The sequence below is a fragment of the Erinaceus europaeus genome, chromosome 2 (genome assembly GCF_950295315.1).
Source record: "Erinaceus europaeus chromosome 2, mEriEur2.1, whole genome shotgun sequence".
NCBI classification, from domain to species: Eukaryota; Metazoa; Chordata; class Mammalia; order Eulipotyphla; family Erinaceidae; genus Erinaceus; species Erinaceus europaeus.
Window position 1 is genome coordinate 184,148,208 of NC_080163.1, and position 20,381 is coordinate 184,168,588.

The 20,381-nt window shown below is 49.7% G+C and overlaps 3 protein-coding genes across 4 annotated transcripts; 2 read left to right on the forward strand and 1 right to left on the reverse strand.

The window, feature by feature from the left end:
- Positions 1-107: 107 nt before the first annotated feature.
- IGFLR1 (IGF like family receptor 1) lies at positions 108-2,178 on the reverse strand. The gene is given in 2 exon segments (XM_016194206.2): positions 108-718; positions 2,004-2,178. Coding segments are annotated over 2 exon segments (498 nt in total). The 3' UTR covers positions 108-395.
- A 3,912-nt stretch (positions 2,179-6,090) lies between these two features.
- Positions 6,091-7,705, forward strand: PSENEN (presenilin enhancer, gamma-secretase subunit). The gene is made up of 3 exons (XM_007536893.3): positions 6,091-6,461; positions 6,822-6,926; positions 7,428-7,705. The coding sequence occupies exons 1-3, from the start codon at positions 6,401-6,403 to the stop codon at positions 7,565-7,567; spliced, it is 306 nt and encodes a 101-aa protein (XP_007536955.1). The 5' UTR covers positions 6,091-6,400; the 3' UTR covers positions 7,568-7,705.
- Positions 7,706-10,012: 2,307 nt separating this feature from the next.
- On the forward strand, positions 10,013-20,344 carry LIN37 (lin-37 DREAM MuvB core complex component). 2 transcript variants are annotated; one of them, XM_007536895.3, is made up of 9 exons: positions 10,020-10,286; positions 15,715-15,790; positions 16,006-16,056; positions 18,217-18,246; positions 18,326-18,411; positions 18,501-18,667; positions 19,538-19,678; positions 19,765-19,838; positions 20,217-20,344. In XM_007536895.3, the coding sequence occupies exons 1-9, from the start codon at positions 10,253-10,255 to the stop codon at positions 20,296-20,298; spliced, it is 741 nt and encodes a 246-aa protein (XP_007536957.1). In that variant the 5' UTR covers positions 10,020-10,252; the 3' UTR covers positions 20,299-20,344. The 2 variants fall into 2 exon arrangements, with proteins under 2 accessions (XP_060041751.1, XP_007536957.1); XM_060185768.1 differs by having other exon boundaries at positions 10,013-10,286; positions 18,217-18,411.
- Positions 20,345-20,381: the final 37 nt, after the last annotated feature.

Sequence of the window (20,381 nt, forward strand, 5' to 3'; positions counted from 1 at the left end):
AAGGGAGCGGGATTAGAAGCTGTTACTTGATCCTGAGCCAAGAAAAAAAGCCCATCAGCTTCACTAGGTAGGTGAGAAGCCATCTTTCAAGATTAAGGTTTCAGAGAAACAGGTGTCTATCAATAATTTTCCAAGCTGGAACCCAGCTGAGTCTCTGTGGAGGGCTGCTTCTCTCAGAACTGGTTGCCCAGAAGCACCTGAGTCCTGCACCACATCTGGTGTTGAGTAAATAGTGGAATGGGCCTTTTTCTTGGGGGAAGGGGGTGTGGGTCTACTACATTTTGAGCCAACTAAGACTGTTTCAAGAGGGCCCCTTAATGAGGCCCAGAGGTGGCAAGCACTTTATTTCAAGGAAGTTTTATTTTTATTGAGTATTAGATAATTTAATACCCAGATCAGCTAAGCTTCGACAGCACCTGCAGTGCATCTGTCTGCCCTAGTTGGGCCAGGTGTGTGCCAAACTCCAGAGAGGCAGAGGTGTCCCTTGTCACTACCACCTCTATAAGGGCCTACAGAGGTGAACAAGTAGGTCGAAGCGAGTAGGCAAAGGTGGACCAGGCCGCAGGCAGTCCATATCTTGCAGCCAGGTGTGGAGTAGTGCCACAGCCCATTCCTCCACCTGGCCCAGGCTCTGGGTCCAGCAGCACCATTAGCTCCTCCAGCACTTCCAGCTCATCCAAGAGGTGAGACAGGGGCTTTGATGCCAAACCGGTCAGCTCTAGGACAGAGAAAATGGTCAGGGAAGAAAGAATCCACTTAGAACCCATCACCTCTTTCCCTTTCTTGGCATGGCCTCAACTAACCCGTCTATTAGAATAGAGAGCTGGGAGACCTCTCTGCCTCCAGGGATCTCAGTGAGGAGGCCAGAGTGTATGGGTTGAGGTTATTGCAAACCAAACTAGGACAGGGGTGGGACGGACTCTTGTCCTGGTGCCAGCGCCAGCAGTAGCAAAGAGGCAGGCAGAATGAGCAGAAGGATCACTACTGTGGTGACGAACAGAGCCAGCAGCAGTGGCAGAACAGAACTCGGCGAGGTAGAATGGACGTTTTCAGTGGAAATCCTGGACGTCTCCTGGGGGCAGGGCCCCTTGGTAGGGACAGGCCTCTGGAAAGGCGGGAAGGGTGCAGGTCGGAGTAAAGCGGAAGACAAGCCCCACCCACTTCCAACCCCTCAGTTTAAAGCTCTCCCATCGTTACACACCCCACAGTGGGGCCACATCCTACCTGATCCAGCCCCTCCCGAATACTTTAACCCAAGCTGGTCACCTCCCGATCCTCTCCCCCCGCCCCACCTTCCGCAAGTGCCCGTTTGCTGGGAACCCCGGTGGCCCAAGCAGCACCTAGGCAGCGACGCCCACTCCGGCCGCCGCTCCCCGCCGGAACGGGGGCCGCGGCTCCGCCGCCACAGGGGCTACACAGCTCAGCGTAATGGAGGTTGCACTGCCCCGGAGGGCACTTTTTAAAGGGCGTCGTTAAGAGATCATCGAAATCGTTGGGCCCGCAGTTTTCCGCAAACTCGAACCTAGAGAGATCGGATTTTGAGCTTGGCCGCCAGGTCCCGCCCCGCGCAGAGCGGCTTCCCCGCAGCCCTATCCCGGCAGGCCCCGCCCCCGCGCAGAGCGGCTTCCCCGCAGCCCTATCCCCGCAGGCCCCGCCCCCGCGCAGAGCGGCTTCCCCGCAGCCTTATCCCGCCAGGCCCCGCCCCCGCGCCTCCCACCCCTAGCGCCCTTCCACCAGCCCCGCCCATCTCGCCCAGCCGGGCTCGAAACCAGCAGGTCCCGCCCCTTTCAGGCGCCGGCTTGGGTGCTGCTCTGCCCACACTGGTTTAACCACAGCCGCCCACGGCTTCCTCATGCCCAACCGGACACAGCGCCCCCCCCCGCCCTTTGCAGTGGCTCAGAAGAGTGGGTTCACTCTTCATGTACTCAACCCCCAATGTCCCCCTCACACCTTATTAACCCGTCTGCCTGGACACACGATCTTGCCAGGTCCCTGCCCCTCACCCGGGCAGTAGGGCGGTCCGAAGCGCTGCAGGCAGCTGCCGCAGCACAGGTTGTCAGGGTTCCAGCACTCCAAGTGGCCACAGTATTTGGAAGCCTCCGGCGACTCCGCCCGGGCCGGGAACAGCGCCGCCTTCAGGAAGAGGAATCTGGGCCCCAAGAGGATGGACCTCTGCATCCTGTGGAGTCGAGAGCGCCTCTGTGTCACACCCCCTCTGTAGCACTTTCGAGGAAAAGAGGACAGAAGGAGGAAGCAGTGGATGAGGGGGCATAGGATCCTAAGACTTCTTCCCTCAGGATCAACAGCTGTCAGTTTAGCTTCGTCAGGTCTCAAGGTGGCTTGAGTGAGGACTATAGTGCCTGGCTGTGGATTCATATTACATATCTGCTGTTTTTCCACCCTCTTTTGCCCATCTAGAAACTGGAATAGTAATAGCACCTCTTAGGATTATTGTGGAGAATTAAAATCGTTATTAGAAGTAAAGTCTTAGAGCAGCACTTGGCATACTGTAAATTTAATCCAGTTCCCAAGTCAGAGAGCTGGCACAAGAGGACCCAGCCCTCACCCAAATGGTCCCCAACTCCTATTGTCCTTACCTTAGCTCCTAACTACAATCTCTTCTTGGCTAGGAACCCTCCAGTCTGCCATAATCAGGATTCTTAGAGGAAAATGCTGAGGTTCCTAGCACAAGGGTATTGGATCCCTAGAACTACTTAGTTCTGAGCTATTTGAAGTTCCTCCTCTGAGGTTGTGGTCAAAAGCCCAACTCTACTTCCCCTATTGTCAGGAGAGATGGGGGGTGTGCAAAGGAAATCAACCCACAGCTCGGTTGAAAGCTAGCAGACCACAGCAAATCAAACCTTTATTAGGAGAGGAACACTAAAAGTCCCCAAGTTAAAGATGACATTATGGAGCCACTGCAGCATTTGGGGAGTTAAGAAGCTTCCAGGAGAGGTCCTGGCCAGGAACTGTGGACCTGTCAGGGGTAGAAAGAAAGCTAGCTATAGGAAGAGGAGGTACAGCATAATGATTATGCAAGACTTTCCTGCTTGAGACTCTGAGGTCCCAGGTTCAATCCCCCGCAACACCATTAGTCAGAGTTGAGCTATGCTCTGGCCCTTCTCTGTATCTTTCTCTCTGTGTTTCTTTAAATTGAATAAAACATTTTTTTTTTCCTCCAAGGTTATTGCTGGGGCACGGTGCCTGCACCACGAATCCACTGCTCCTGGAGGCCATTTTTTCCCTTTTGTTGCCCTAGCTGTTTGTTTTTTATCGTTGTTGTAGTTATTATTATCACTGTTATTGATGTCATCATTGCTGGATAGGACAGAGAGAAATGGAAAGAGGAGGGAAAGATAGACACCTGCTGACCTGCTTCACCACCTTCGAAGCAAATGGGGGGCTCGAACCGGGATCCTCGAACCGGGATCCTCATACCAGTCCCTGCGCTTTGCCCAACCCGCTGCACTACCACCCGACCCCCTGAATAAAACATTTTTAAAAAGAAAAGAAGCATGAACAAACTATTGTATTTACTGTTGAATGTAAAACATTAATTCCCCAATAAAGAAATAAATTTAAAAAAAGAAAAAGAAAAAAAGAAAGAAAGCTATCAAAGGGTTGGGGTAATTAGCATAATGGTTATGCAAGCAGACTCTCATGCCTGAGGCTCCAAAATCCCATGTTCAATCCCCTGCACCACCATAAACCAGAGCTGAGCAGTGCTCGGTGTTTCTCTCTCTCTCTCTAAAAAAAATATATATTAAAGAAAAAAGCTATCAGAAGTGATCACATTGGTCTAGGAATGGAGGAAAGCCTGGGCCTAGGTTTAGCATTCAGGCAGGGGTTAGGGGTGGAACTTAGGTGCTGTGTTTGTGATTAATTAGGTACAGGCCTAATGCTAGGGAGCAACACAAAAGTCTTGGGGCACTGTTATGAGGGCATGGGGTCAAGTTAATCTTCAGATAAAGGAGCCTTAGGTTATGAGAAATTTTGGCAGACTGGTCCTAAAATACCTGTAGAGTTGCCGGCGAGGCCCAGGAGATGGGTTGCAGGTATGAAGTTGCAGAAACCAATTCAGGTACATGTTTTGGATTGAGGATGACTGGAAGAGGCCATTGTCATTGACACCAACACACACAGGAACCTGGGATTTCAGGTTCCTACGTTGTACTGCTGATAGCATGATTTCTGGATACCATTGACATTCAAAGCCTGTCACTGAACCAGAAGTTACTGAATTCAGCCACTACCTACTCTGTGGCCTCCTCATACTGCAACTGAGGGGAAAGTTGGTCAGAGCCCCTATCCAGACTGAGAAATCTAGAAGGTACCAGTTGACACCTCAGTTTGTCATACTATTCCTGCACCTTCACATTGCTGCTCATGTGACCTGGAGGAAGGAGCAGGGTGGAATACAAGAACGGCTTGCTGGAAGCTGCCTGCTCTGCTCTCCATGACAAGTCCCTCACTCACAGAGCAGTTTGGGGGTGGAAGAGTATAGTGTGGTTGCCAATACATCCCTAGATTGAATTATACTAGAGTCTGAACAGAATTTCAAAGGTGCCTGAGCCTAAAGGGTGAGGTTGCATGCAAACGGGTAGGGAATAAAGGGTAGGGCTGAGACATCTCTTCTTTTTTTTTTCTTTCTCTCACTCTTTTTTTTAATATTTACTTATTCACTCCCTTTTGTTGCCCTTGTTTTATTGTGGTACTTATTCTTGTTGTCGTCGTTGATGGATAGGACAGAGAAATGGAGAGAGGAGGGGAAGACAGAAAAGGGGGAGAGAAAGACAGACACCTGCAGACCTGCTTCACTGCTTGTGAAGCGACTCCCCTGCAGGTGGGGAGCCGGGGTCTTGAACTGGGATCCTTCCGCCTGTCCTTGCACTTTGCGCCACCTGCACTTAACCCGCTGCGCTACCGCCTTATTCCCTTCCTTTTTTATCAGAGCACTGCTCAGCTCTGGTTTATGATTGTGCAAGGGGATTGGGCCTGGGACTTCGGAGCCTTAGGCTTGAATGTCTTTTTGCATAACTATTAAGCTATCCTTACCCAAGCCTAAACATCTTGTGTCCTGCAGTGATGATCCTTAAGGAAACCAGATTATCCTTGCAGAATAATATGTATTTATGGGGGGAGGGGAGCGCGTGGGACCAAATTCCTAGGAGGCAAGCCTTGATGGGGGGGTGAATGCAGAGATCTTGCAATAAAGACAAAACAAAAAAGCAAACAAAAAAGAAAGAAAAATAAGCAAGTAAACTTTCTAAGACTTTAGGAGAGGGAAAGGTGGGGGACACAGAATTTGGTGGTAGGTGTAGTGTGTAATTTTACAATCTTGTAGCCCACTATTAAATTTAAAAAATGACAGGGGGAAAAATGCTAGGATGGGCCTTAAAAATCCAGAGAGAAGGTGGTCCAGGAGGTGGCGCAGTGGATAAAGCATTGTACTCTCAAGCAGAAGGTTCCAAGTTCAATCCCTGGCAGCACATGTACCAGAGTGATGTCTGGTCCTTTCTCTCTCTCCTGTCTTTCTCATTAATAAATGAATAGAATATTTCTTTTTTAAAAATCCAGAAAAAGCGGGAGCTCATGAAGATCAACAGAGTAGCAAACAGTAAGGGCCAAGGGGCGCTAACCCCTCAGGCTCAGTGCCTGGCTCTCCAGGCTGAAAGTCGTTTTGTGATGCCGGGAGTATTTGTCCCGTGCAGGCAGACAGGATCTTACAGTAATAAGAACAGTTAACCCTGGGAGGGGTGCCACGACAGAGGTGGACCGACCGAAAGCCTGACACCCCGGGTACAATGCCCTTGCCGCCCGGCCACCCGACGGCCCACTCCCTGCGCATCCTCTCCCACTCGGTCCAGCCCAGATCCCAGACGCTAAACACCCAGCCTTTGTATTCCAGCCTTCCAACTGTCCACGGCCCGCGCAACTTCCGTTTCTCGAGAGCACTGGGAAGTGTAGTTCGTAGCGGACTTAGCGCGTCACGCGCGCGGAGACGCCTTAGTGCGCCTGCGCGTCGGAGGCCGACGCTCCCAAATTTCACCTTCAGGAGGCCCATGTCCGCGCAAGCGCACACGGTCATCTCACCGAAACACTACAACCTCCAGAGACGCTTGCGGCTGGTCCCCCAAACGTCCGTGGCTGAGAGTGCCCAAGGCGTCAAGCCGGAGGAAGTCCACTCCCCGAGTGAGTTGAGGGTCTCTGCGCACCCCAGTCAACTCAAGCAGCGTCTTAATCCCGCCAGTTGTGGGTAGAAGGGTCTCGGAGGGGTGTTTTTCCAGGAGAGCGGCCCGTCAGTTTCCCACCGTTTCGCCGGGATCGGGGCGTGGTCGTTCACGTCTAGGCCGGGGTCTTGCCTCCCAGACGCCCGCGACGACCCAGCCTCAGCGCAGCTATGAACCTGGAGCGGGTGTCCAACGAGGAGAAACTGAACCTGTGTCGGAAGTACTATCTGGGTAAGGGCTGAGCTCCTGGGGTCCCCAGAGGAAAGCGATCGGACTGGAATGCCCGAGGAGGGAGCACTTGGGGGTCTGAGGGGTGAAGCGGCGGGGACGCTCGGGCCTGAGGACGGACCCCGAGTGTTGTTAAATTCGGGGGCTCCAGAACACCAACACCCGAGCCCTGAGGAGGAAGGAGGCAGGAACGTCAAATCCTGGGCCCCCAAAGGAGTGGGAACTGGGGGGCCGGTTTCCTGGTGCTGAGAGGATGGGTGGAGGAATCAGATTCCTGATTCTCTGAAGGCAGCGACCTCGAGGTAGACAGTAGGGAGGACCTTGTTGCATTATGCTCTAGATATTTCTTGTGTTTTCCTCTAGGTGGGTTCGCTTTTCTCCCTTTTCTCTGGTTGGTCAACATCTTCTGGTTCTTCCGAGAAGCCTTCCTTGTCCCAGCTTACACTGAGCAGAGCCAAATCAAAGGCTGTGAGTCCAGGGCACATGGTCACCTGTGGTGGGGAGGGAGGAATGGGGACCCTTGGTGGCAGGGAATGTTGGAGGTTCTAGAATTCTCTCTCTCTCTTTTTAACCAATTTATTTATTGAGACAGAAAATTGAGAGAGGAGGGGGAAGAGAGAGACAGAGAGACACCTGCAGCACCATTTCACTGTTCCTGAAGCTTTCCCCTTGTAGGTAGGGATCAAGGTTTGAACCTGGGTCCATTATTGGATAGACACAGAAATTGAGAGGGGAGGAGGAGGTAGAGGAGGAGAAAGAAAGGCCCGTAGTCCTGCTTCACCACTTGTGAAGCTTTCCCCCTGCAGGTGGGGACCAGGGGCTTGAACCTGGGTCCTTGTGCACAGTAATGTGTGCTTAACTAGGTAGCCTACCGCCCGCCCCACCCCTAGAATTCTCTATGGAAGAGAAGACCAGGAGGGAGATCAGAGTTGATGCAGGCCAGCCTTCCACAATCCTGTTTTCTTACAGATGTCTGGCGCTCAGCTGTGGGCTTCCTCTTCTGGGTGATTGTACTTGCCACCTGGATCACCATCTTCCAGATCTACCGGCCCCGGTGGGGCGCCCTTGGAGACTACCTCTCTTTCACTATACCACTGGGTAGCCCCTGACAACTTCTGTACAGACTTCTGTAGACCTGTTCATTCTCCTAGGATGGGTTTCTCTACTTTATATCGACTTTTCACACCCCTAAGGTTTGTTCTCATATCTTTTACTGACATCTCCCAATAAAGAACCCTAATTCTCTATATTGACTCTTTGGAATTTTTTTGGAGAATGAAGCATACAATGATTACTACTATTCAGACACATTCTGTGAATGCTTACTTTGTGCTCTGCTTACTGTTTCCCACATTATTTTACTTTCTTCATTGAAAAACCAGTCCTATTCCTCTGAAATAGCACTCTATTTTTTATATTTATTTATTTTCCCTTTTGTTACCCTTGTTTTATATTGTTGTAGTCACTGTTGTTGCCATCATTGTTAGATAGGACAGAGAGGAATGGAGAGAGGAAGGGAAGACAAGAAAGGGGGAGAGAAAGATAGACACCTGCAGACCTGTTTCACTGCCTGTGAAGCGACTCCCCTGCAGGTGGGGAGCCAGAGGCTTAACCCGATGCGCTACCGCCCAACTTCCCAGAACTCTATTTTCTTTCTTTCTTTTTTTTTTGTACCTTTTTTCTATTTTTATTTATTTATTTATTATTGGGTAGAGCCAGAGAGAAATTGGGAGGGTGGGGGAGCTAAAGAGAGAGATGGACACCTGCAACCCTGCTTCACTGCTTGTAAAGCTTTCCCTCTGTAGGTGGGGACCGGGACTTGAACCTGGTTGCTTGCATACTTTAATGTGAGCGCTTAGCCTGGTGCGCCACTGCCTAGTCCTGCACTCTTATTTTCTACAGATGTGAAATCAAGAAGGGAATTACATTTCCATTAATAGGGCTGTTATTCTGTGTTAGTAGTGTGTAAATTTGAAAACTTTTTTCCTCTCAACATTAGTAGTGTCATCAGATGGATGGATCAGGACCTAGAGGGAGTTGAACTGTTAAGTGGAAAACTGAGAAATGTTACACCACTGTACAACTACTGTGTTTTACTGTTGACTGTAAACCATTAATCCCTACAATAAAGGGGAAACAATGTGAATCACAATGCTACCTTCTAGACTTTATCAGGGCCAGGTGTTGTCCACAGCATTCAGATATACGTGGGCTTTTTTTTTCAATAATTTTTTTTTAATTTTTTAATTAAATTTTTTTTTAACCAGAGCACTGTTCAGCTCTGGCTTATGGTGGTGTGGGGGATTGAACCTGGGACTTGGGAGCCTCAGGCACGAGAGTTTCTTTGTATAACCATTATGCTATCTACCCTCCGCATATGTGGGCTTCTTTGACCAAAGTATTTATGTTTTCTCTTTTTGTTTGCATTAGCCTGGGCCTTGTGCATGTGCAGTTTCATTGCTCCTAGGCTGCTCTTGCTTTCAGCTAAAGAAGAAGAGCCAACACAATACTGAAGCACCCCCCTGGACTTGTGGCATCTCCCATGTCTTAATAGGACTTGAACCTGGGCTTCATGTGTGTCACGTACTTGCCATACTCAGTGAACTCCCTAGCCCCCTATCAAAAATTTCACTCCCCACCTTGGCATGCCCTGTGTCTCTTTCAGGCTATAGTCTTTCTCTTAGCACCTTTCATTCTAAATGCTTTAATTTTTTTAAAATAATATTCTCTTTTGTTGCCCTTGTTTTATTGTTGTAGTTATTATTGTTGTTATTGATATTGGCGTTCTTGGATAGGACAGAGAGAAATGGAGAGGGGAGGGGAAGACAGGGAAAGACACTTGCAGACGTGCTTCACTGCCTGTGAAACGACCCCCCTGCAAGTGGGGAGCCCGGGGCTCAAACCGGGATCTTTATGCCCGTCCTTGCGCTTTGCACCATATGCGTTTAACCTGCTGCGCTACGGCCCAAACCCCCCCCCCCATTTTTTAAATCTTTATTTATTGGATAGAGACAGCCATAAATCGAGAGGGTAGAGATAGAGAGGAAGACAGACATCTGCAGTACTGCTTCACCATTTGCAAAACTTTCCCCCTGCAGGTGGGGACTGGGGGCTCGAACCCAGGTCCTCACTGTAACATGTGCACTCAACCAGGTGCGCCACCACCCGGCTTTTCAATCTCTAAGTTGCATGTTTTGCTAGGACAAGAATTCATGTCTGTTCACTACTATACACTGAAATTTGCCAAACGAAATGAGGCTGTGCCTGGAAAGAAAATAGGTAGCTAGCACCTGGTGCGTGCTGAGGAAGAGGGAACTTTGACTTTTCCTGGGGACCGGAGGGACCCTTCGTTTAGTGAACCTCTGGTGTAACCGAAAGTTTCCTACACTGCTAGTCCAGGACGCCCCGCTCCAGGGCGCGCGCAGAGCTGCGGGAGCCTAGACTCCCACCTCCCGGAAGCGCCCCCGGATGTCGTTGACTAGTTTCCGGAAGTCGGGCTCCAGGAGGTGGGGCTCGGAGCCGGGAGTCTCTGCGAACTGCGGTTGGGTGACAATTGGTCCGAGTGAGGGACCGACAGAGGCGCGGACGAATAGCAGCGCTGCCGCTGCAGAGCCCCGCCTCCGAAAGGGACCTGAAGGCAGCGACGGGGGTCGCGGGCAGTGACCGCTCCGGAGAAGCGCTGGCCGCATCCGAGTTTCCCGGTGACCTCTTTCCGCCTGCCTCCGCCTTTGACTGGTGACTCCAGGCTCCTTAGGACGTCTCTCATCCTGCCAGCCAGGCCCCCGTCCCAAACCATGTTTCCGGTGAAGGTGAAAGTGGAGAAATCAGGTGAGGATCCCGAGGTCGGGGGCCCATGGAGTGATCAAGATATGGGGTGCGGGGCTCCCGATAAAGAGCATCGCGATGACTTCTCTCTGCAGCCCCTCTAGTGGCTGCCAGACCAGATGTGGAGCGATTCTTCTCACCTGTCTGTCAAGACAGCTCTGAGCCTGGACGGTGGTGGCATGGCAGTGGGGGACGTGGGGCCCCGCGCTTGTTGGTGGACTCGGGTTCTCATTCCAGCTCTGGGCTTGCGGCAGGTGTTGAGCCCAGCCCCCTTAAGTGTAGGAGAGACCTTGATTCTTGTGACTACCCTAGACTCCTAGGAAGTAGGGACTGTGGGACATGGGGAAACTGAAGCCCAGAGAGAAGTCGTTTTGGGTGGGAGCAAAACGGATGGAAATCCAAGACTGGAATAGTAAGGGAGACGAATAATAATTAGTATATTTTTAAATGTCTTTATTGGGGAATTAATGTTTTACATTGAACAGTAAATAGAATAGTTTGTACATACATAACATTTCCCAGTTTTCCATATAACAATACAACCCCCACTAGGTCCTCTGTCATCCTTCTTGTATTCTCCCCACCCACCCACCCCAGAGTCTTTTACTTTGGTGCAATACGCCAATTCCAGTTCAGGTTCTACTTGTGTTTTCTTTTCAGATCTTGTTTTTCAGCTTCTTCCCGAGAGTGAGATCATCCCATATTCATCCTTCTGTTTCTGACTTATTTCACTTAACATGAAATTTTCTCTCTTTTTTAAAAAATATTTATTTATTTATTCCCTTTTGTTGCCCTTGCTGTTTTATTATTGTAACTATTACTGGTGTCGTCGTTGTTGGATAGGACAGAGAGAAACGGAGAGAGAAGGGGAAGACAGAGAGAAGGGAAAGACAGTCAGACACCTGCAGACCTGCTTCACCGCCTGTGAAGCGACTCCCCTGCAGGTGGGGAGCCGGGGGCCTCTAACTGGGATCCTTACACTGGTCCTTGCACTTTGCTCCATGTGCACTTAACTGGCTGCGCTACCGCCTGACTCCCCAACATGAAGTTTTCAAGGTCCATCCAAGATCGGCTGAAAACGATGAAGTCACCAATTTTTATAGCTCAGTAGTATTCCATTGTATATATATACCACAGCTTGCTCAGCCACTCATCTGTTGTTGGACACCTGGGTTGCTTCCAGGTTTTGGCTATTACAAATTGTGCTGCTAAGAACATATGTGTACACAGATCTTTTTGGATGGGTGTGTTGGGTTCCTTAGGATATATCCTCAGGAGAGGAATTGCAGGATCATAAGGTAGGTCCATTTCTAGCCTTCTGAGAGTTCTTCAGACTGTGTGAGATGAATAATTATAGTACAGTGATGTAGTATGTTAGGTGGTATATGAGTATGAGTGGTACTACAACAAAACAGGTGGAGATAAAATGATCTGGAGTGAGGCAAAGTAGAGAAGACAGTTGTAGTCGTCATATTTGAGGGAGGGCTGGTGAGACAGTATAATGGTTATGACAAAAGACTTTCTTGTCTGAGGCTCTGAAATCCCAGATTCAATCCCCTGCAACACAGTAAGTCAGAGCTGAGCAATGCTATGGTTTTTCTCTCTGTATTTCTCTTTTTTGAAAAAGAAAGAAAGAAAAAAGTATTTGGTGGTCAGGTGGTGCACCAGGTTGAACTTTTTTTTTGTTTGTTTTTTGTCTCCAGGGTTATTGCCAGGGCTCAGTGCCTGCACTACAAATCCACTGCTCCTGGATGCTATTTTTCCCATTTTGTTACCATTGTTGTTGTGCTTGTTGTAGTTGTTATTGTTGTCATAGCTGTTGTTCTTGTTGGATAGGACAGAGAGAAAGGAAGAGAGAAGGAGACGACAGAGAGGGAGAGAGAAAGACACCTGCAGACCCGCTTCACCGCCTGCAAAGCAACCTCCTGCAGGTGGGGAGCTGGGGGCTCTAACTGGAATCCTCACGCTGGCCCTTTTGCTTTGTGCCATGTGCGCTTAACCCGCTGTGCTACCGCCTGACTCCCAGGTTGAACATCTTACCATGTATAAGGAGCTGGGTTCAAGCTCCGGCTCCCCACCTGCAGGGGGTACATTTCATGAATGGTGAAGCAGGTCTGCGGGTGTCTATTTTTCAAACTTTACCTTCTTTAGCTCCCTCTCAAGTTCTCTCTGTCCATCAAACAAAATAGAAGAAGAAGAAGAAGAAGAAGAAGAAGAAGAAAGAGAGAGAGAGAAAAAAAAAGAAAAGAAAAAAAGGTTTCCAGGAGCAGTGGATCCATAGTGACTGCACCAAGCCCGAGCAATAACCTTGGTGGAAATGTTTTAAAATTTAAAAGGTTTGTGAAGGAACAGTGAATCAGACAAAGGAAATGACTCTGAAAAGGCCCTGAGGTGAAAGCCTGTCACTTGTGTGCAGAAACTAGCAGGGAGTCCAGCTCTGGCTGGAGTAGAGAAACTAAGGAGATAGGGACAAAGAAGAGAGGTGAGGGGGAGCTGATCTTGTAGGCCGAGGTCAAGATTTTCGCGTTGATGCTGAGGGAAATGGGAAGCCAAGGAAGTGCTTTCTCTAAGGAATGAGTTAATAAAAATGCCTGCAAATGCCGAAAACATCATAGAAAAGTGAAGGGAACCTGGCCACAAAGGGGTGTAGGCATAGTCAGGGAGGCCATTGGACTCCAGTCTAAGGAAGGAGCCCAAACTCCAAGAGAGAAAGACATAGACCAAGACCTGCATCACTGCTTCACAGCTTATGCAGTCTCTCTCCTGTAGGTGGGAACTGGGAGCTTGAATCCCAGTTCGAGCCCCCAGATCCCCACCTGCAGGGGAGTCGCTTCACAAGCAATGTAGCAGGTCTGCAGGTGTCTTTCTCTCCCCCTCTCTGTCTTTCCCTCCTCTCTCCATTTCTCTCTGTTCTATCCAACAGCAACGACATCAATAGCAATGATAATAAACACAACAACTATAAAACAACCAGGGCAACAAAAGGGGAAAAATAGCCTCCGGGAGCAGTGGATTTGTAGTGCAGGCACCGAGCCCCAGCAATAACCCTGGAGGCAAAGAGAGAAAGAGAGAGAGAGAGAGAGAGAGAGGGAGAGAGAAACACTGAAGCACCACACCACCATTCAGTTTCCTTGGTGCTGTCCATGGTGCTCCTGTGTGGTGCTAGGGATAAGTAGAACTGGCACCTTACTGGGGACGGCATGTGTTTTCCCTGCTGAGCCACCTCCTGGCCCCCATAATGATATTTATAGCATCCTCACCTCCTTAAGTTCTGTGACAAATGAAAGGAAACATGCTGGTGACTGGGAGAGAGAGAGATGTCTATGGCAAGGCCTGGGGAGGGGCTGACATGAGAAGCCCAGGGGGAAGGAAGTGGAGAGAGACACTGAGACCAGCATGGAACCCTGTGGGTAGCAGGAGTGTGGGGGATACCCAGGAAAAAGTGTCTTGGAATTTATGAGACCGATCACACAGTCTGGGGTCCAGGGAGAAGCAGGGGCTGGGGGGGAATGTGGGTATGTCCTACACCCATGGTTCTCTTCCCCACACCCCTACCCCCAAAAGCTCTTTGCTATAATCTGAATTGCTACCAGCCCCACACTCTCTTCTGAATGATACCAGCTACGCTTGTGTCTCCCAGTTTCCTCATAAAGTCCCAGGAATGACAAAGCATGTCTCCAGTGTCCTTCTCGGCTCAGAGAATTGGGCCAGGGCTCCTATTAATTCAATGAGGAAAGCAACACCATTCAAGGATGAGAGGAAACTATTTGTGCCATCCTCACCTCCTTAAGTTATGTGACAAAGGGAGCCAAACAGAGTGAGGGCCAGGCAGGGACCAGAATAGTCAAGTGGTCCGGGCAAGGCCTATGGCATTCAGGATCTCATTTCCTAGTTGGGGGGGGGGGGGGGAATCAACATGGGATATTTTAGGCAAGATCTTCCTATTATTAATGTTGTCAGTTTAGATTGCGGCTAGTAACACTGCCTCAGACACACAGAACTGATCTGAGGGGTAAAGTATCTACCCAGTTGAAGCCTCTGCTTCATAACTTCAGCAGTGGAGCTAGATAGTTTGGGTACAGGGCAAGCAAAATATTGACAACACTGCTTTGCCATGTTTATGACTCAGGTTCAAGCCCACATTAGAGGAAACTTTGGTGCTATGATTTCTTTCCCTCTCTCTGCTTCTCTGTCTCTCTTCTCTGGGAAAAACAAAAACAAACTTAGAAGGCTTAGGTACAAATCATCAGCCCTGGAGCTGGGTGGTGGCACACTCAGTTGAATACACAGGCTCAACTCCATAGGCAAGAACCTCGGTTCATACCCCATAGCCCTCACCTGCAGGGTGGGAACTTCATGAGCAGTGAGGTAGCACTACATGTTTCCCTCTCCCTCATCCTCTCCCTCTCTCCTTCTCTACCTCGCAACCCCTCCCCTCTGAATTTCTCTGCATTAAATAAATAAATAAATAAATCATTAGTCTTGTAATTGCTAGCTATGTAACCATGGGCAAGTAGGCTAACATTCTTGTGCTTCAAGTTTCATTATCTATAAAAGAAAGAGATGGGGAGTCGGGCGGTAGCGCAGCGGGTTAAGCACATGTGGCACAAAACGCAAGGACCGGCAGAAGGATCCTGGTTCGAGCCCCCAGCTCCCCACCTACAGGGGAGTTGCTTCACAGGCAGCCAACTGGATTTCCATCTCTCTCTCTCTCTCTGTGATCTTTTTTCTTAATTGCATCTATTTGGAAAGTAACATTACTGGGGGCCCGGCAGTAGTGCAGTGGGTTGAGCGCATGTGGCGCAAAGTGCAAGGCCCGGCATAAGGATCCCGATTCCAGCCATCGGTTCCCCACCTGCAGGGGAGTCACTTCACAGGCAGTGAAGCAGGTCTGCAGGTGTCTGTCTTTCTCTCCCTCTCTCTGTGTTCCCCTCCTCTCTCGATTTCTCTCTGTCCTATCCAACAACGACAACATCAATAACAACAATAATAAGTACAACAACAATAAAACAAGGGCAACCAAAGGGAAAATAAATAAAAATTTTTAAAAAAGGGATAGATGACAACATTACCTGTTTCCAGAGGTTATTGTGAGGATGCAGTAGCTTTATATGTGTGATGTGTTTAGGATAATGTTACTGTTGGATCGTGCTAAGACCTTCATATGTAATAGTCATATTTAAACCTCAGAAAAAAAAAAAGTCCTAGAAGGTAAGGATCATTTAGAGATCCATCTAAAGGAAGAGGAAACAAACTCAACAAGGCAGGGTGACATGCCTCAGCTCATATGTGAGCAAGCAAGAGTGCTTGCTCATGGCTTCATTGGGAATGATGGGGTATGAGGGTGGGGACCCTTCCTCCACCCTGTTGGCTGCTCACCTGCCTGAGTTCTGGCAGCTAAGTGACTCCTACTTGGTGCTCTCTTCCCTAGAGCTTGAGATGGCCAAGGCCCGGAACCAACTGGATGCTGTTCTTCAGTGTCTGCTGGAAAAGAGTCACATGGACAGGTGGGGTCCTGACCCAGTTGAGTCTCAGGAGCTGAGGGCCCTGGCAAGCCAGACCCTTTGGTTCTAATAGATCTGGTTGGGTGAAGTGTGTGTGGGAGGGGGGTGGATGACTCCCATTGGCTGGTTTAGGGAGGAAGGTGCCCCATGGGGAGGCCACCTAGTGCCTTCCCACTCTGGGTCCTTGCAATCCCAAGCTCACAGTTGACTTCTTCCAGGGAACGTCTCGATGAGGAAGCTGGGAAGACCCCTTCAGACACCCACAACAAGTAAGTCTTTAGTATTTCTTCCTTCTTTCCTTCTTTTCTACCACTAGGGTTATATTGGAGCTGGGTACCCGCATGACAAATCTACTGCTCTTAGCTCCATTTTCCTTCCTTCCTTCCTTCCTTCCTTCCTTCCTTCCTTCCTTCCTTCCTTCCTTCCTTCCTTTTAGCTTTATTTATTCATTTTTTATATATTTATTTATTTTCCCTTTTGTTGCCCTTGTTTTTTATTGTTGTAGTTGTTGTTGTTGTTGATGTTGTTGTTGGATAGGACAGAGAGAAATGGAGAGAGGAGGGGAAGACAGAGAGGAGGAGAGAAAGATAGAGACACCTGCAGACCTGCTTCACCACCTGTGAAGCGACTCCCCTGCAGGTGGGGAGCCAAGGGATTGAACCGGGATCCTTATCCCAGTCCTTGCGCTTTGCACCACGTGCGCTTAACCCAAAGTGCTAATGCCAGACTCCTTCCTTCCTTCCTTCCTTCCTTCCTTCCTTCCTTCCTTCCTTCCTTCCTTTCTTTTTTTCTCCTTTATTTGATAGGACAGAGAGAAATTAAGAGGGGAGAGGAATGTAGAAAGGGAGAATGACAGAGACACCTGCAATACTTGCTTCACTTGTCATGCTAATGTGTGTGCCACCACCTCTGGCCCAGTCTTTAGCCTTTTTAAAATATTCATATTGGGAGTCAGGCGGTAGCGCAGCGGGTTAAGCGCATGTGGTGCAAAGCGCAAGTACCGGCATAAGGATCCTGGTTCAATCCCTTGGCTCCCCACCTGCAGGGGAGTCGCTTCACAGGTGGTGAAGCAGGTCTGCAGGTGTCTGTCTTTCTCTCCCCCTCTCTCTCTTCCCTTCCTCTCTCCATTTCTCTCCTATCCAACAATAACAACATCAACAATAACAACAACAATAAAAAACAAGGGCAACAAAAGGGAATAAATAAATATTTTTTAAAAATATATATTCATATTGTGCAAGGACCCAAGTTCAAGCCCCTGGTCCCCACTTGCAAGGGGAAAGCTTCACGAATGGTGATGCAGGGCTGTAGGTGTCTCTCTGTCTCTTTCCCGCTCTATTGTCCTCTTCCCTCTCAGTTTCTGACTGTCTCTATCCAATAAATAAATAAAGATAATAAAAATTAAAAAGAGAAACAATTTGCTTGCTTCCATTTTTTAATTTTTTAATAAAAATTTTTATTTCTTTTTTTAATATATATTTATTTATTCCCTTTTGTTGCCCTTGTTGTTTTATTGTTGTAATTATTATTGTTGCCATCTTTGTTGGATAGGACAGAGAGATATGGAGAGAGGAGGAGAGGGCAGAGAGGAGGAAAGAAACACCTGCAGACCTGCTTCACCACTTGTGAAGCAACTCCCCTGCAGGTGGAGAGTCGGGGGCTTGAACCGGAACCCTTCATCCAGTCCTTGCGCTTTGTGCCACCTGCACTTAACCCTCTGTGCTACTGCCCGACTCTCCTTTTTCTTTCTTTCTTTCTTTCTTTCTTTCTTTCTTTCTTTCTTTCTCTCTTTCTTTTTTTCAATTATTGGACAGAGACAGAGAGAAATTGAGCGAGGTGGGGGACATAGAAAGTAAGAAATACAGAGAGACACCTGCAGCCCTGCTTCACCACTTGTAAATATTCTGCCCTGCATGTGGGGACCAGGGGCTTGAACCGGGTCCTTGTACACTGTAGTGTGTGTATTTAACCAGGTGTGCCACTGCCTGGCCCAGTCCTTCGTTTATTTGCTTTAAACCAGAGCACTGCTTAGCTCTGGCATATAGTGGTGTCAGGGTTCCAACCTGGGACCTTAGAGCCTCAGGCAGGAAAGTTGTTTGCATAACCATTCTGCTGTTTTCCCAGCCCAATAAATCTTGCTGATAGGCTCTGTATCCAAGGGCTTGTGGTGGGTGGCTGCTCTCCCCAAGCCCTGGCCACTCTGCCTCAAGCTTCCCCAGCACAGTTCTAACCACTCTCTGTGTGCAGACAGCACACAAACCTCATTCCCCTCACGATTGGCATCCAGAGCCCCAGAAGTAGGGGTGGGGACACAGGCTGGAGGGGTTGGTGGGATCCTTGTGAGCATCTCAGATTTGATGTCAGTGTACCCAGGCTGCCCTCTAGGGGTGAGGGAGATCAACATGCTGACATCCCACCTCTCCCCGCAGGGACTGTTCCATCACGGCCACTGGCAAACGGTAAGGTTCCAGGACCCCCAGCCAGCCAGCCAGGCCTCCACCCCCTGCCCTGGTCCCAGCATTCTCCCTCCCCACGCAGGCCATCCGCTCGCTTCCCCCACCAGCGGAGGAAGAAGAGGAGGGAGATGGATGATGGGCTGACTGAAGGGGGGCCTCAGCGATCCAGTGAGTGGGCAGCCACTCCCAAGGGTGGGCCAGGCTGGGAGCACTCGAGGGTGTGCCCTTCTCTTTATCCCTCACTCTCCCAACTCTAGACACGTACGTGATCAAGCTGTTTGACCGGAGCGTGGATTTGGCCCAATTCAGTGAGAACACACCACTGTACCCCATCTGCCGGGCCTGGATGCGCAACAGCCCCGCAGTGCGTGAACGGGAACGTTCGCCCAGCTCTCCACTGCCTCCACTGCCTGAGGACGAGGAGGTGGGAGGGGAGGTGGTCATGACTGCCCCCATGCTACTGAGATAGACAGGCACAGCCATCTGTCCCTCAAATGGCCCCTGCATCCGGGATGCGCACAAATGGGAGCCCTCGGTATGGGGCCATGGGTGGAGCTCCCTGGAGCAGATGCACATGGCTGCCTGGTGGAGAAGGGAGAAGGGATAGGCCTTCCCTGGGCAGATAGGTGTTCCCCTCCAAGATGAGGGATCCCCACGAGCACAGGGGCTGGATAGGGGACCTCAGTGCAAGCAAGGTATGGCCACCTGGTCTAGAGGAGCAAACGGGGCTCCCTGGTCTGAGCAAGAGACTCTTCTTCTTCTTCTTCTTCTTCTTCTTCTACTACTACTACTACTACTACGTCTTCTTCTTCTTCTTCTCCTTCTTCTCCTTCTTCTTCTCCTCCTCCTCCTCCTTCTTCCACCTCCTCCTCCTCTTTATCTTCTTCTTCTTCTTAATATTTTATTTATTTTTATGTTTATTTGGGATACAGAACTTGAAAGGCAGAGATAGAGATAGAGAGACACCTGCAGCACTACTTTACCACTCATGAAGCTTCCCCTGAGCTTCCCCTGAGGTGGGGACCAGGAGCTTGAACCTGGGGCTTGCATACTGTAATATGTGTGCTCAAGTCTCCAGGTTGGATAGGAGTCTCTGGAGCAGAGAGACCTAGCCACAAAACTATAATAGTTATGGTCTCCACCCTTCAGATGTTTCTTATAAGTCTACATTCCTAATGGAGACCCTCATGTCTGCTGTCCCTGGGAAAATCAGGAGAGGTGAAATATGTATCCCTTGTTGGTACTATGCTCTGATTCTCTTCATCCTGGTGTGGGGGGTCCCTTGTATCCCCAGGGTTCAGAGATCACCAGCAGCAAGAGTCGTGATGTGTACAAGCTGCCTCCACCCACAGCCCCAGGGCCCCCTGGAGATGCTTGCAGGTCCCGCATCCCATCCCCACTGCAGCCAGAGACACAGGGCACACCTGACGAGGAGGTGTGTATGCACAGCAACCCAAGGCCATGAGGTATATGTTGTGGGCTTTGGGCCTGACCACCAGCTGGCCCTTTCTGTTCACACAGCCCTCTGAGCCAGAACCCTCCCCCTCCACACTCATCTACCGAAACATGCAGCGTTGGAAACGCATCAGGCAGAGGTGAGGGCCCTCCAGCTGGCTTCCCCTCCCAACCCCACCCACCCTGTGGCCTCTGCCCTAATTGCTAAGTCCTTCCCTTGCCTTCTCACCCCTTTTTTTTTGTTAACATTTATTTATTTATTCCCTTTTGTTGTCCTTGTTTTATTGTTGTAGTTATTTTTGTCATCGTTGTTGGATATGGCAGAGAGAAATGGAGAGAGGAGGGGAATACAGAGAGGGGGAGAGAAAGATAGACACCTGCAGACCTGCTTCACTGCCTGTGAAGCAACTCCCCTGCAGGTGGGAACTAGGGCCGGTCCTTGTGCTTTGCGCCACGTGCGCTTAACCTGCTGTGCTACCACCCGTCTCCCTTCTCACCCCTTTCTATCCCCACTCCAGATGGAAGGAGGCATCTCATCGAAACCAGCTTCGTTACTCAGAAAGTATGAAGATCCTACGGGAGATGTATGAGCGACAGTGATGTTCCCCTGTCCCCTCACCCCAATAAATTGCCCCCTCCAACTCAATGACCTCTCCTTGCTCTAGCCCCTCCTTCCCCACCCA